Source organism: Portunus trituberculatus, chromosome 49 (assembly GCF_017591435.1).
Source record: "Portunus trituberculatus isolate SZX2019 chromosome 49, ASM1759143v1, whole genome shotgun sequence".
NCBI classification, from domain to species: domain Eukaryota; kingdom Metazoa; phylum Arthropoda; class Malacostraca; order Decapoda; family Portunidae; genus Portunus; species Portunus trituberculatus.
Window position 1 is genome coordinate 3937860 of NC_059303.1, and position 13459 is coordinate 3951318.

General features: G+C 39.3%; 1 protein-coding gene across 1 annotated transcript in view; it reads right to left on the minus strand.

Moving 5' to 3' along the window:
- Positions 1 to 10121, minus strand: part of LOC123499064 (exosome complex component MTR3-like) — a 10755-nt gene extending 634 nt beyond the window's left edge. The window contains exons 1-6 of the mRNA XM_045246660.1: positions 9998 to 10121; positions 5430 to 5579; positions 4415 to 4545; positions 3186 to 3308; positions 2676 to 2822; positions 831 to 1046 (exon numbers count right to left, since the gene is read on the minus strand). Coding sequence (XP_045102595.1) covers positions 831 to 1046; positions 2676 to 2822; positions 3186 to 3308; positions 4415 to 4543 — 615 coding nt within the window. The 5' untranslated portion in view covers positions 4544 to 4545; positions 5430 to 5579; positions 9998 to 10121. The remainder of the gene's footprint in view (positions 1 to 830; positions 1047 to 2675; positions 2823 to 3185; positions 3309 to 4414; positions 4546 to 5429; positions 5580 to 9997) is intronic.
- Between the last annotated feature and the right edge of the window lie 3338 nt (positions 10122 to 13459).

The window sequence follows — 13459 nt, forward strand, 5'->3', positions numbered from 1 at the left end:
GTTGGTTTAAGTTTGTAATTGAGCACACCTTACTCTTACACTTTCTCATACTTCCATACTGTGTTCATAAATAGTTTGTACACGCGTCCATCTCCCATGCATGTAACACAGCAGTAGCATTGAGATATGAGAGTCTAAAACAGTCTTCTCATATCCACCTCCTCTCCTCTCTCCTTCTCCAACAAATAAAACTTTTCAGCTTCAAAATTTTGCTCCTCTCTTCCCTCCTATGTTTATTTATGCATCAATTCTGCATTCATACATAAACTATACACTAATACAGCTACCCTGAATTCCTGTGCATGTAGAAATATAAATATAGTGAGGAAAAAGCAAGAAAATAATGGTTTTTTTAGTCCACAGACCGCAGCCTCCTTCACCAAAAGACATCAGTAAGAATCATCTTTTTTTCCTCATTTTTCCTCCCTTGCACCCATTTGCACTTCCAAACAATGCCAACAAGTGAATCATTCACTTGCATATCTACTATTCATGTCTCAGCCTGATGGTTTAAGCTTCTGAGATAGAACAGTTGGGAACAGTACATCACTAAAGCTTCAGAAATTTGATACTTTGGAACTCTTGTGTTCTGCTGCCTACTGAAATTTTGGACTTTTACTGTACTACTACTACTACTACTACTACTACTACGACTACTACTACTACTACTACTATACACACACACACACACACACACAATAGATAAATGGAGATATGGAGACAGGACATAATGAGACCCGCTCGAAACCTGTACAATACAACTAGGTAAACACACACACACACACACACACTCTCTCCCAAACCTTCCTATCCACTTCCCAGCCTCTCACCTTCTGTGCCAGAGTGTGTAATCGATTGCAGAGGTCCACTGCGGCATTAAGACACTCGGACAGACACTGAGGGGCTGCCTGACCTCCACCCTGCACCATTAGGGCCATCTGACCTCCTGCATGTTTGGGTATCATGCCCACTGTTAGCTGGTTACTGCCTGCAGCCTCCTCCTCCTCTCTGGTGGGGTCCAGGTACAGAACGTCCCCTTGAAACAGCTGAGAGAGAGAGAGAGAGAGAGAGAGAGAGAGAGAGAGAGAGAGAGAGAGAGAGAGAGAGAGAGAGAGAGAGAGAGAGAGAGAGAGAGAGAGAGAGAGAGAGAGAGAGAGATTTTAGTGTTCTGTGAGGTTTAAGAGATGTTTTGGGATTTTCTGGAGGGTTTTCATTTTAAGATAGTTTCTTTGACATACATACACATATACATATATGCATGTGTGCACACACACCCTCTCAATCCTTACTCACAACCACAGAATTACTATCATTTTTCTTAACTACAAGAGAACACACACACACACACACACACACACACACACATACACACACACACACACACACACACACACACACACACGGTCATGTGTATCAAACTTAATAAGCTTCTACTCCAGAGTTATTGCACGACTTGAAAACAGAGATGGATGGGTAGACACAGTATACCTGGATATTAAAAAGGCTTTTGATAAAGTCCCTCACGGAAGACTTCTTTGGAAACTAGAGATCATAGGAGGATTGCGTGGAACCTTGCTCGAATGGACAAGAGATTATTTGAAGGATAGGGAAATAAAAACTGTGATCAGAGATACATACTCATCTTGGAGTAAAGTAGCTAGCAGAGTGCCACAAGGGTCAGTGTTAGTCCCCATTATGTTTCAAGTTTATGTAAATGACATTCACATTGGGATAAACACCTATATGAATTTATTCGCTGATGATGCAAAGTTGCTAAAAGTTATCAAAACCAGAGAGGACTGTCTACTGTTACAGGAAGATTTAAACAAGATCTATGAATGGAACAAGAAGTGGAAATTGGAGTTTAATGCCAAGAAATATCACATAATGGAACTAGGAAAGAGTAAGAGAAGACCAGTATGGAACTATTTGATGGGACAAGAGCAAATAACAAAGACAAAAGAGGAAAAAGATCTTGGAGTGATCATACAAGAAAATCTGAGTCCTGATAAACACATAAACAAGATATTTGGACTATCATATAAGATTTTGACTAATATAAGAGTGGCATTTCATTACATGGATAAAGATATGATGAAAAAAATCATCACAAGCATGATACGCCCAAGGCTGGAATATACAGCAGTGGTATGGTCTCCGAGCTCTAAAAAAGATATAAGAAAACTGGAAAGAATACAGAAGATTGCTACAAAGATGGTGCCGGAATTAAAGGACCTCACATATGAAGAACGACTGAAGGAAATGGGACTGCCAACCTTACTGGATAGAAGAGAACGTGGGGACCTAATAACAATGTATAAGATAGTAAATGATATTGAAAAAATAGACAAAGAAGACCTGGTGCTGTTGGCGTAAGAAGATGGAAGGACAAGAGGACATGAAAAGAAGATCAGGATGAGGCATTGTGTGAAGGATGTTGGAAAATACAGTTTTCCACACAGAACGGTGGAAAAATGGAATGCATTGGATAAGGAAATTGTCGCAGCACATAGTGTGCATAACTTTAAAGAAAAACTAGATATGGAGACAGGACACTATGAGCCCCGCTCAAACCCTGTACAATACAACTAAGTAAATACAACTAGGTAAATACACACAGACACACACACACACACCAACCCTCTTTCCTTCCCTACATACCCACAAACACTCACCACAGAGGCGCCAACCACCAGGTCATACACATCAATGTTGGCGTGACACAGAGCCAGCCCTGCCGCAGTGACACAGGCGCCCAAGAGTGACCCGTCGTCCTCTATCACTGTCACATACACATCGATCTGTGACTTGGGGAACTTCTCCTGGTGATGGGAAATGGAAGGGGACTGTTAGTGGTTTGGTGATGGGGGAAGGCAAGAGAAAAAAAAAAAAAAAAAAAAATAAATAAATAAATAAATAAAATAAGAAATGAGGCAGAAAACAAAAAAACACAAAACAGAAAGAAAGAAGAAAAAAAAAAAAAACATGACAACAAAAAAAGAAAAACAAATAAAATCACATACACATGACAAAACAAAACAAAACAAAACCAATACAAACTTAAATTGAAAAATACAAAAGCAACAAACACTTGAAAAGTCAAATAAACAAGTAACAAAAATAAAAAAAAAGAGAATGAAAACCAAAATCAATACACACACACACACACACACACACACACACACCAAAACAATGATAGACTCCAGTGCATCTTTCAGTTGTCGGCTCATCTCCTGCTGTCTCGTGTCTGGCTGAGGAGGAAGGCGCACTGGGGCAGAGAATGGGGCCATTTTCACAGAACACAGTACCTGCGGAAAGAAAGTAGTAGTAGTAGTAGAAGTAGAAGTAGAAGTTGTAGTAGTAGTAGATCAGTTGGAGGCACTGAATGAAATAAGGTTAATGAATGATTGCTGTAAATATTTGTTGTTACAATTTTGCACACTCATAACAGTAGAAATAATAATCTCTATCTCTATACCAGACTACACAACACACATGTATAACAGGTATAAAGATGGGTCAATATGAGCTTGCTCCCCTCCCATAAACTACAACTAGGTAAATACAACTATGTAAATACACCCAGATTGGAATATGCAAGAGTTGTGTGGACCCCCAATAAAAAGAAACACATATGGAAGTTGGAGAGACTACAAAAAATGGCTACAAGAATGGTTCCACAATTTAAAGGGATGACATATGAGGAGAGACTAAAGGCTATGGATCTACCAACCCTGGAACAGAGAAGGCAGAGAGGGGATCTGATACAAGTTTATAAATTGATTAATGGAATGAATCAAGTGGATAATGAGAAACTGATCCTGAGAGAAGAATATGACATTAGAAGCACAAGATTGCATGGTAAAAAACTGAGGAAGGGAAGATGTCTGAGAGATGTTAAAAATATAGTTTCACACAAAGATGTGTTGAGACTTGGAACAGTTTGAGTGAGGAAGTGGTGTCAGCAAAGAGTGTGCATAGCTTTCAAGAAAAATTGGATAAGTGTAGATATGGAGACGGGGCCACACAAGCGTAAAGCCTAGGCCCTGCAAAACTACAACTAGATAAATACAACTAGGTAAATACAAACACACACACACACACCGTGTAGTGTAGTGGTTATCACGCTCAAGTCACAATTGAGAGGGCCGGGTTCGAGTCCCGGTGCGGCGAGGCAAATGGGCAAGCCTCTTAATGTGTGGCCCCTGTTCACCTAGCAGTAAATAGGTACAGGATGTAACTCGAGGGGTTGTGGCCTCGCTTTCCCGGTGTGTGGAGTGTGTTGTGGTCTCAGTTCTACCCGAAGATCGGTCTATGAGCTCTTAGCTCATTCCGTAATGGGGAAGACTGGCTGGGTGACCAGCAGGAAACCGAGGTAAATTACACACACACACACACACACACACACACTTACCTGCCCAGACATCTTGAAATCCTGCCCTCTCTGCACATCTTTTGGGCCATACACACCACAGCACACCTTAGTATTGCCAACTTCCACATACGACGAACCCTTGGCCTGAGTTATCATGCCCACACTCATGACTGCAAGAGAGAGGGAGAGGTGAAGTGAGAGTAAAAGAGCAGCTTGACAGTGGCCAGGGTGTATTTTCAAGGAAAGATAGACTAAATGTTGGAGAAATGAGATGCCTTTTATGTAAGAGGGGAAAACTGGCCAAGGAAAACAAAAATTATTAACCAAAACAAGGCCCACTTAGATGCCAGTCCCCTGAGTAGATCCAAGAAAGTTAGACAAAAGAATAGGATTAATGTCTTGAAACATCCCTCTTCAGTTAATTCCGGTGATAGGAAGAGAGACATATAGAAGCAGATTGGGAGTTCCAGAGTTTAACACGGAAATGGCTAAATCAAATAAGAATAAAATTAGTAAATACTAGGTGGTGGTATTGGAAGGTGTAATGGATAAACAGAGCTGGAAAAAACTTGAGCATGCTACCAGCCTCTCAACTGGAAGAAAATGAGGCACAGATACGAAAAAATGTATTCAAAACAAAGATAGTGAAAGAAGACAAAAATCATACAAAAAAATGTTTGATCAACACAAACCATAGATAGAAAACACACAAAAATTATATAAGAAATTTCAATCCCATTAAAAGTAAAAATACACCAATAACACTAATTTTCACAACCACAAACACCCACAGATACATCACCTCTCTCTCTCTCTCTCTCTCTCTCTCTCTCACACAGACACAGACACACACACACACACACACACACACACACACACACACACACACACACACACACACACACACACACACACACACAGTACCTACAAAAATAAAACATACAAAAAAAGTAAATAAAAAATACCAAAACACTAATTTTTCACAACTGCAAACATTCAAAACCACCAAAAAAACACACTCACTTTCCCTTTCTCTCACACACACAGCACCTACACAGCTTGCGAGGGTCCTGAGGCGTGCGGCCATCCCAGCGTAGTCCATCTTCTCTCAGGAAAGCACGAAAAGGGTGGCCGCAGCAAGGTATGACACACACTCTTCTCAGGTCCCAAAACCCGCCGTGTGTCTCGACTGCCCATGCTGACACTATAGGAGGAGAAGTGGTAATAGTAGTAATGGCAGAGGCAGTCCTGGCTACTTTTACGCCCTGGGTGAACTCCATCAGATGTCCTCCGCCTCCCGAAGCAAAACCCAAACCCACCACCAAACCCCACCTGAAAGTGAGATTCACAGGCGAAAGTTGATACTTCGTCCTCGTCCCCCCCCCGCCTTTTCTTTTGACACACAACCTGTATACATGACTCAGCAGTAGGTCAACGTAATAGTACAGGTGCCCCAGCGACCACTTCTCTAACTTGACATGGAAGTTATAACAGTATTAGTGTAGAAAACTGGCAATTTTTTTTTTCTGGGATGGGGGGTTAGGGGCATCCGTGTGCCCCTACATAGATTGTGCCCTAGGCGGTCGCCCACATTGACCATAGCAAAAACCGTTCCTGAGTAGTTGAAGTAGAAATAGTGGTAGTGGTAGTGGTAGTGATAGCAGTAAGAGCAGCAGCAGCAGCAGCAGCAGCAGTAGTAGTAGAAATAATAGTAGTAGTATTAGTATTAGTATTAGTAGTAGTGGTGGTGGTGGTGGTGGTGGTGGTGGTGGTGGTGGTGGTGGTGGTGGTGGTGGTGGTGGTGGTGGTGGCAGCAGCAGCAGCATCAACAGTAGTAGTAGTAGTAGTAGTAGTAGTAGTAGAAATAGAAATAGAAATAGAAATAGAAACAGAAACAGAAACAGAAACAGTAACAGTGGCAGTAGTGGTGGTGGTGGCTAGGGTAGTGTTGGTGGTGGAGTTTGGTTTCACAAAGTTAGATTAATTATAAGGATGCAAGGTTAGGTTAGGTTAGGTTTGGTAGGTAATTTTTGGAGGTTAGTTAGGATAGGTATGTAATCTGTAGAGGTTAGGTTAGATTAGGTAACCTGTAGAAATAAGTCAGGATTGGTTAGGTAGATAACTTGTATGGATTAGTTAGATTATGTTAGGTAGGTAATTAGTAAAGGTAGGCAGAAATAGTTCAGTAATTTCTAGATAGATAGGCAGGTTATAAGTAAGTAATTCATAGAGGTAAGTAATCTACGTACCCTTTCATAATCACAGGTAATAAGGTAATGAATGGAAATAGGTAATACGAGGTAGTTGCATAATTTCTACTCCCCCCTTTTGCCTGGCTTATTCTTTAGATATTTTGCATTATTTTTGGATTTCAGCATTCGTCTTTCTTACTATAACTCATAAACTCTCTTACCTTATCTAATACTTGGACGTATTTACCTTATTACTACTATTTTGTCTTTATTTTTCATTATTTTCGAGTGTTAGCATTTGTCTATTTAGAACTTGAGAAAATCTTACATTTCTATAAGTTCTATCACATTACTTAATGGCATGAGGATGTTTCTGTTATTACTACTGTTCCTGCTCCTTCCTGCCTGCTACTAACCTTCTATCAGGCTTATTCTAAAACTAAGATACAAATAAACAAACAAATATAAGAAATGCACTTTTATCAATGATAAGACAGACACGATCATTTCCTCTCCCACTGACTTACTTACTTACACCACTCCACCACCACCACTACTACTACTGCTACTAAGACTACTACCATTGTGCCACTCCTCCCGTCACTCCAGAAGGCGACGCTAACTATGTACACATAATTATAACTGAAAAATCACCTGTTCTGTTCAACTCTGGTTCTGTTTGTTGTTGTTGACTTCACAAGTTAACACACACATGGGGTATGGGGCGGTACAGCAGCCAGTCTTGATCCCGGGATGTCACTTTGATTTTTATGATTTCGCCTAATTATTGTTCCTTGAGATTTTTTTTATTAATTCTGACCAGGAAAAAAAAAAAAACATATCAATTAAAGCGAACTTGCGGCACTGTCCTCAAAAAACCGTCCCGCGTGCTCGCCTCGATTCCCGGCTCCCACTTCGCAGCTCCTCCACCCAGCGGATTTGACGTCACATTAAATGAGAAATATACAGTACAGATATGTCATGTATTTGAAGGGTTACACAACGGCAAAAAGGTTAAGAAACGCTGCCTTATTCGTTACCATATTCTGTCTCTCTCTCTCTCTCTCTCTCTCTCTCTCTCTGACCAATAGCGTGGCTAAACAAGAATTCAGTAATGAGGAAATTCAAATTCAAATGGTTTATTGACAGAAAAACATCAAAAGGGGCAGTTAGCAATGAGCAGAAATGAGGATCTCTCTCTCTCTCTCTCTCTCTCTCAGGTAGGATCTGAAGGCCCGGTCCCACAGGCCTTGCGGGTGAATTGCGACTGAATTACGCACGAAATTGGTAGGCATTCGCATCCGCACTGGGTGTTTCTTTCGCTCCCAGAATTTTAAACTGCACAAAATTTTGGTTGCGGATGGGATTCGTAATATATTCGCAATACATACGCAATACATCCACTATTATTCGCTGTGTTCGGCCTTTATCCGCAACTCCCGGATAATTACGTGTTGGTAGCGGAATGGGAGCGTATGTATCGTGCATGTATACCGAATGTATAGCATATCTAGCAATTATATGAATGCATTCTAAATACATGGCGTATAATTTGTGAACCAATAGCGATTGGATAACGGTAACCCAAGATTGTATATAAAGTGAACCACAACTGGACTCAAATATTATTGTCATCTGGTTCTGGAGGAGTATACACCTATATACCATGGACTCACAAAGATGCCGTCTGATTGTTGCTTTCACCAAACAACATAACAGTCAAGTTGCACAACTCTTGCAAGTGCTCTAGGAAAGAAGACGAAAAAGACAGTCAAGATCGGTCTCGGTCAGACCTTGGATTAGCAGAAGATTGGAGCTGGGGATTTACGATAAGCTGATGGTGGAGCTGCGAAATGAGGATCCAAGTTTCTTCCAGAATTTTATGAGGATGTCCCCAGCCATGTTTGATGAATTGCTAAACAGGCTAACTCCAAGACTCACCAGGCCAAGCACCAAATACAGGGACATGGCGTGTGGCTGGAGGTTGCCACACAACACCATCAGCAAAGTTGTGAGAGAAGTCTGTCAGGCTATATTGGAGGAGTACCTGGATGAGCAGTTCACATGCACTAGCACTGAAGAAGGATGGAGTCAACTCTCCATTGAATGGATGCAGAGATGGAACTTACCCCACACCATTGGGGCCATCGATGGCAAGCATGTCGCATGCAAAGCTCCCCAAGACAGGCTCTGAATACTACAACTATAAAGGCTTCTTCAGCATCATACTGCTGGCCATGATCAGTTCAGACTATAAGTTCCAGTGGGCAGACACGCATCTCTACCACTTATTTACCACATAGACGACCCTATTTGCCACTCACTGATATCCATAAACTCATAAGTAACAACATTCCAACATACATTATTGGAGATCTTAACGCAAGGCATACCCACTTTGGGAATAAAGACAATAATATAAAAGGAAAAAGTTTGGTAAACTTAATAAATAAGGGTAAAATGATGCACCTAGGTCCTTTTTTCCAAACTTTTTTAGGTGCAAATTCTGCTACAACACCAGATAAAATCTTTTCTAACAAACATCATTATCTAAATTGCATATCTGAACCCGGGGAATTAACTACATCCGACCATATACCAATTATCTTCAGATTGTCAACAAAACCATTTATCTATGACACACCACAAATATATAAAACTAGTAAAGCTAACTGGGAATTATTTCATGAAACTTTAAATAAATATATAACATTAAAAGAACTAAACGAAAGTGATATAGAACATCTTGAAGACGCAACCAATGAATGGATGGAATGTGTAAAAAAGGCAATGGACAAGGCTATCCCAAAAAGCAATCATAAATTCATCCATCAACTAAAAAGTACTCCTGAAACGAGAAACCTAGAACATCAATTTAAAACACTAAAACAAAATGCCTTAACAAATGGATGGACCAATGGTTCCTATACAGAATATATTAGAATTCAAGATGCAAAGAAAACTATAATAAGAATTGGGAAGAGAAAATTGCAGACTTAATGAATCACAGTAAAAACAGTAAAGAATTTTGGAACAAATTCAAAGTATTAAAAGGTAAAAATATCATACATACCAACTATATGAAAGACTCAGACGGGAACAAATATTATACAGATAAAGAAAAATGTGACTTACTGGAAAGAACTTGGAGGGATATATTTAGAATTACTGAAGAAGAAGAAAATAAATTTGATAAAAATCATTCAGATCATATAGAAGCTTTCATAAACGTAAACCAAGAGAGAGTATTTAATTTTCCCACATTAAATTTAAGTAGATTAAATGAAGAAAACTATCAAACAAGAAAAATTGAAAAAGACGAAATAAAAAGTTATATAAGAAGATTTAAAAACAAGGCACCAGGAACCTCTAAAATCAATAAATCAATATTAGATAATATTCCAGATAAAGCCCTAGAACAACTTCTCACCCGATAAATGAGGTCCTTGAGCGTGCCCTTGTTGTTGTGGGGGATGATGGTGACGATGTACGTGTGGGAAGAGATGTTGGCAAAGTCCACGTCCAACACTGGGTAGATGCACGGGTGGTGCAGAGCCTGGGGGAGGGGCACAATCACTGCTGCTGCATCTCCTTCACCTCGACCTTACAGACTTAATCAAGGATAATCCATAATTTTTCCAAGTAATTAAGTCTACAAACACACACACACACACACACACACACACACACACACACACACACACACACACACGGAAGGATGAAGACTAAAGATTTGGTGTAGATTTCTTGAAGGACATTAATATTTGAGTCTCAAGGATTTTTCATGATACTAAAACAATAGTCAAGATCAAATAAGAGAATAATAATGATCTTTTAAAATACATTCACTTCATCCAAGAAGAAAAAGAAGAAGAAGAAGAAGAAGAGGGAGAAGAAGTAGAATGTGTAGAAGAAAGCAATATGGATTGGACTATTAATATTATGTGTGGCCGCGCGGCTGTATTTCCTTATTGTTTTCGGCTCTAACCCGCCTCCAATCATAGGGACCTGGTGGGAAAGCGGGGTTTTCGGGTGCTGAAAGCTAAAATATGACCACCTCTTAAAACCAAAAATAAGTAGGGAGCTACTGCTTTTGTTGTTATGACTTTGATAGCCGCCGACATCTGAGTAGCGTAGTCAACTATACCTACGGAAAAAAATTTCTTAATATTTACCCACTAATCTAATTTAACATATACCTAAGTTAATACAGTATAACTTATTACTTAACCTAATATTGGCACTGCTGTAGTAGTGAGGTAAACTAAATATTTCGGAAGATTTTTTCGTAGAGACGTAAGTTGACAAAGCTGCTCATATGACGCTCATCATAACAGCAGTAGGATTTTTGGTGTTAAGAAGTGATAATTTGCCATGCTTCAGCTTTCCCCATCCGAAAACCACGCTTTCCCACTAGGTTCCCAATATTGTAAGGAGTGACACCGAGAAACAATGGGAAACAGAGCCAAGAGGCCAGTCTTGATATTTACCTTATTAACAAAACAATATGATCTTGAAAATATGCTAAACAACTTATGTTTTTTTTTCTAGGACAGGGAAAGATGAGAGCAGAAATACTGAGAACGAAGAGAAGACTTGTATATATACACACACACACACACACTTAACAGAAGTCACAAAAAAAAAAAAGAAATGTTTGAATGATGTAAGACAAACACAGCTGCTATCCATGAAAGCAGAGATATTCTGGAATTAAGTAAAAAAAAAAAAAAAAAAATTGCAACAAGGAATATACATCAGAAAATAAAAAGAACACACAAATGAAATGAACAAAGAAGAAAAGACAAAAAGAAGACAACTATGCGAGTACGTTTAGGTGAGACCGTGCTCGTTTCTGGTAATCCCGTACCTGGAAGAGCTCGATGAGTGCCTCGCGCGTGCCGTGGGTCATGGGGATGGGGCAGTGCTCGTCGTAAGGCTGCAGGGTCATCAGGTGCTCGGTCTTCACGGAGGCGTCACGAATGATAAACCAGTTCTTGTCAATACGAGAACCTGGGCAAAAATAGAAAGGAAAATGAAAGTGGATAAATAAAACACACTGTGGAGTGAATACGAAGATTACAAAGCGATTACTCGTAGATTTAGAATATAACATAGATAATGTTTTTTCGAGTTAATCGTTACTGTATTAAAAAAGAAAAGTATTAGGGAGTGAATAAGGAAAGGTCATTAAAAAGAATGCATTGTACGTAGATAATAATAATAATAATAATAATAATAATAATAATAATAATAATAATAATAATAATAATAATAATAATAATAGTAAAAGAAAAGAAACATTTAGGAGTGAATACGAATATTACGGAATTATTAGATTTAGAATATAATGTAATAAGGATTTTTTTGTTGATCGTTACTCTATTAATATTTTGTCCTGTCCGTTGAGAGGGAAAGAAAAGTGGTGGAGTTTGTTCTTGTACATTTTCTCTCTCTCTCTCTCTCTGACTTCCACTGGTTTTTTTTTTTTTTTTTTTGTTATTCTTGTAGTTTCCTCTTTCCTTAATCTTTATGTCCTTCTTTACAATCACTCCTTTATTTTCTTCCTCCTTTCCTGATCTTTCCTTCTTTCTATTATTTCTTTTTCTTTCCTTTCCTTCCATACTTTCGCCTGACCTAAATTTCCTTATTGATATCTTCCATTTGTTTCATTTATTTTCCCTCTTCTCTTGTTTTCATTCACTTTCCTATCCCGTATATCTTTCTTTCTCTTTTCCTTCTCCCTTTCTTTTTGTATTACCTTGTTTTTGCCCCTCGATTCTTCCTCAACTTCTTCCCATTACCTTTTCCCAACCTTTCAATTTTTTTCCTTGTCTCTTCTCTTCTGTCTCTCTTCCTCTATCTTCCCTTCCTCTCGTGCAAGTTATCACCCCTTATCTCATTTCTTATTCCCTCCTTCTCTCTCTCTCTCTCTCTCTTATGACTTTTAACCTAATCTTTTCTCATTCTAATTATAATCTGCGACAATTTTTCAAACAGGTAATTTATCACCTCACCTCATAAATCATCATCACAAAGGAACGCATAGAAACAACAAACAGCAGTAGATCTTCCAGGCTTCATGAGTTAGTTTGACACCGGTTTGATTTTCTATTCATAAGTTAAGCACAAGAGATGCAAGACAGTGAAGGCGAGTGAGCATCTATGTAATCTATTAAACGCATTGTTACTGTTATTCTAAATATGAATATGTAATGCTATGTTATTTACGTTCCACTTCTATCGTGACTACTGGATATTAGCAAGAATTTCACGTCCTCAACATCCACAAAACGACTAATTACTTCTGTGGTCTTTGGAAATACAGGTGTTTCGTATATGAAACGTTGAATATACCTGTCCTAACTCTCAGATGCTGATAAGGAGTCTTCGTTCTCGAACAAACAAACTCCACACAGACAGAGACAGAACTGAATCAGACAAAATTGTAAAATATATGAAAGAAAAGTTTTGGAGCAGAGTTGGGAAAAAGAGAATAGTTGAAGGATATTGACTAGTGAGTGACAGAAAATAGAAGTGAATAATCTAAGGCAGCTTTCACACGAAAGACTTTTGCCGGCCCGGCACATGCCGCACTGTGTAGCATTACAATGACTCTTATGGGTATATTCACTTGAGGCCGTAACGGCAGACTTGCCGTTACGGCAGCCGCAGAAAGGTTTCGGTGAACACGTATTGCTATGAGCGCTTTCACACATCCGGTGTTTCCCCGCGTGCGTCAACGGGTATTTGATTTTTTGCACTCACCTCAATCACACCAATTTTTCACCAAGAGTCGGCAATTTTATATCATCTTCAAAAGCAAATCTTTTCCGAAAACTAAATTTCTTCAGGCACGGAAAAGACTTGCAGGAGGCGCTGGAGGAGGAGC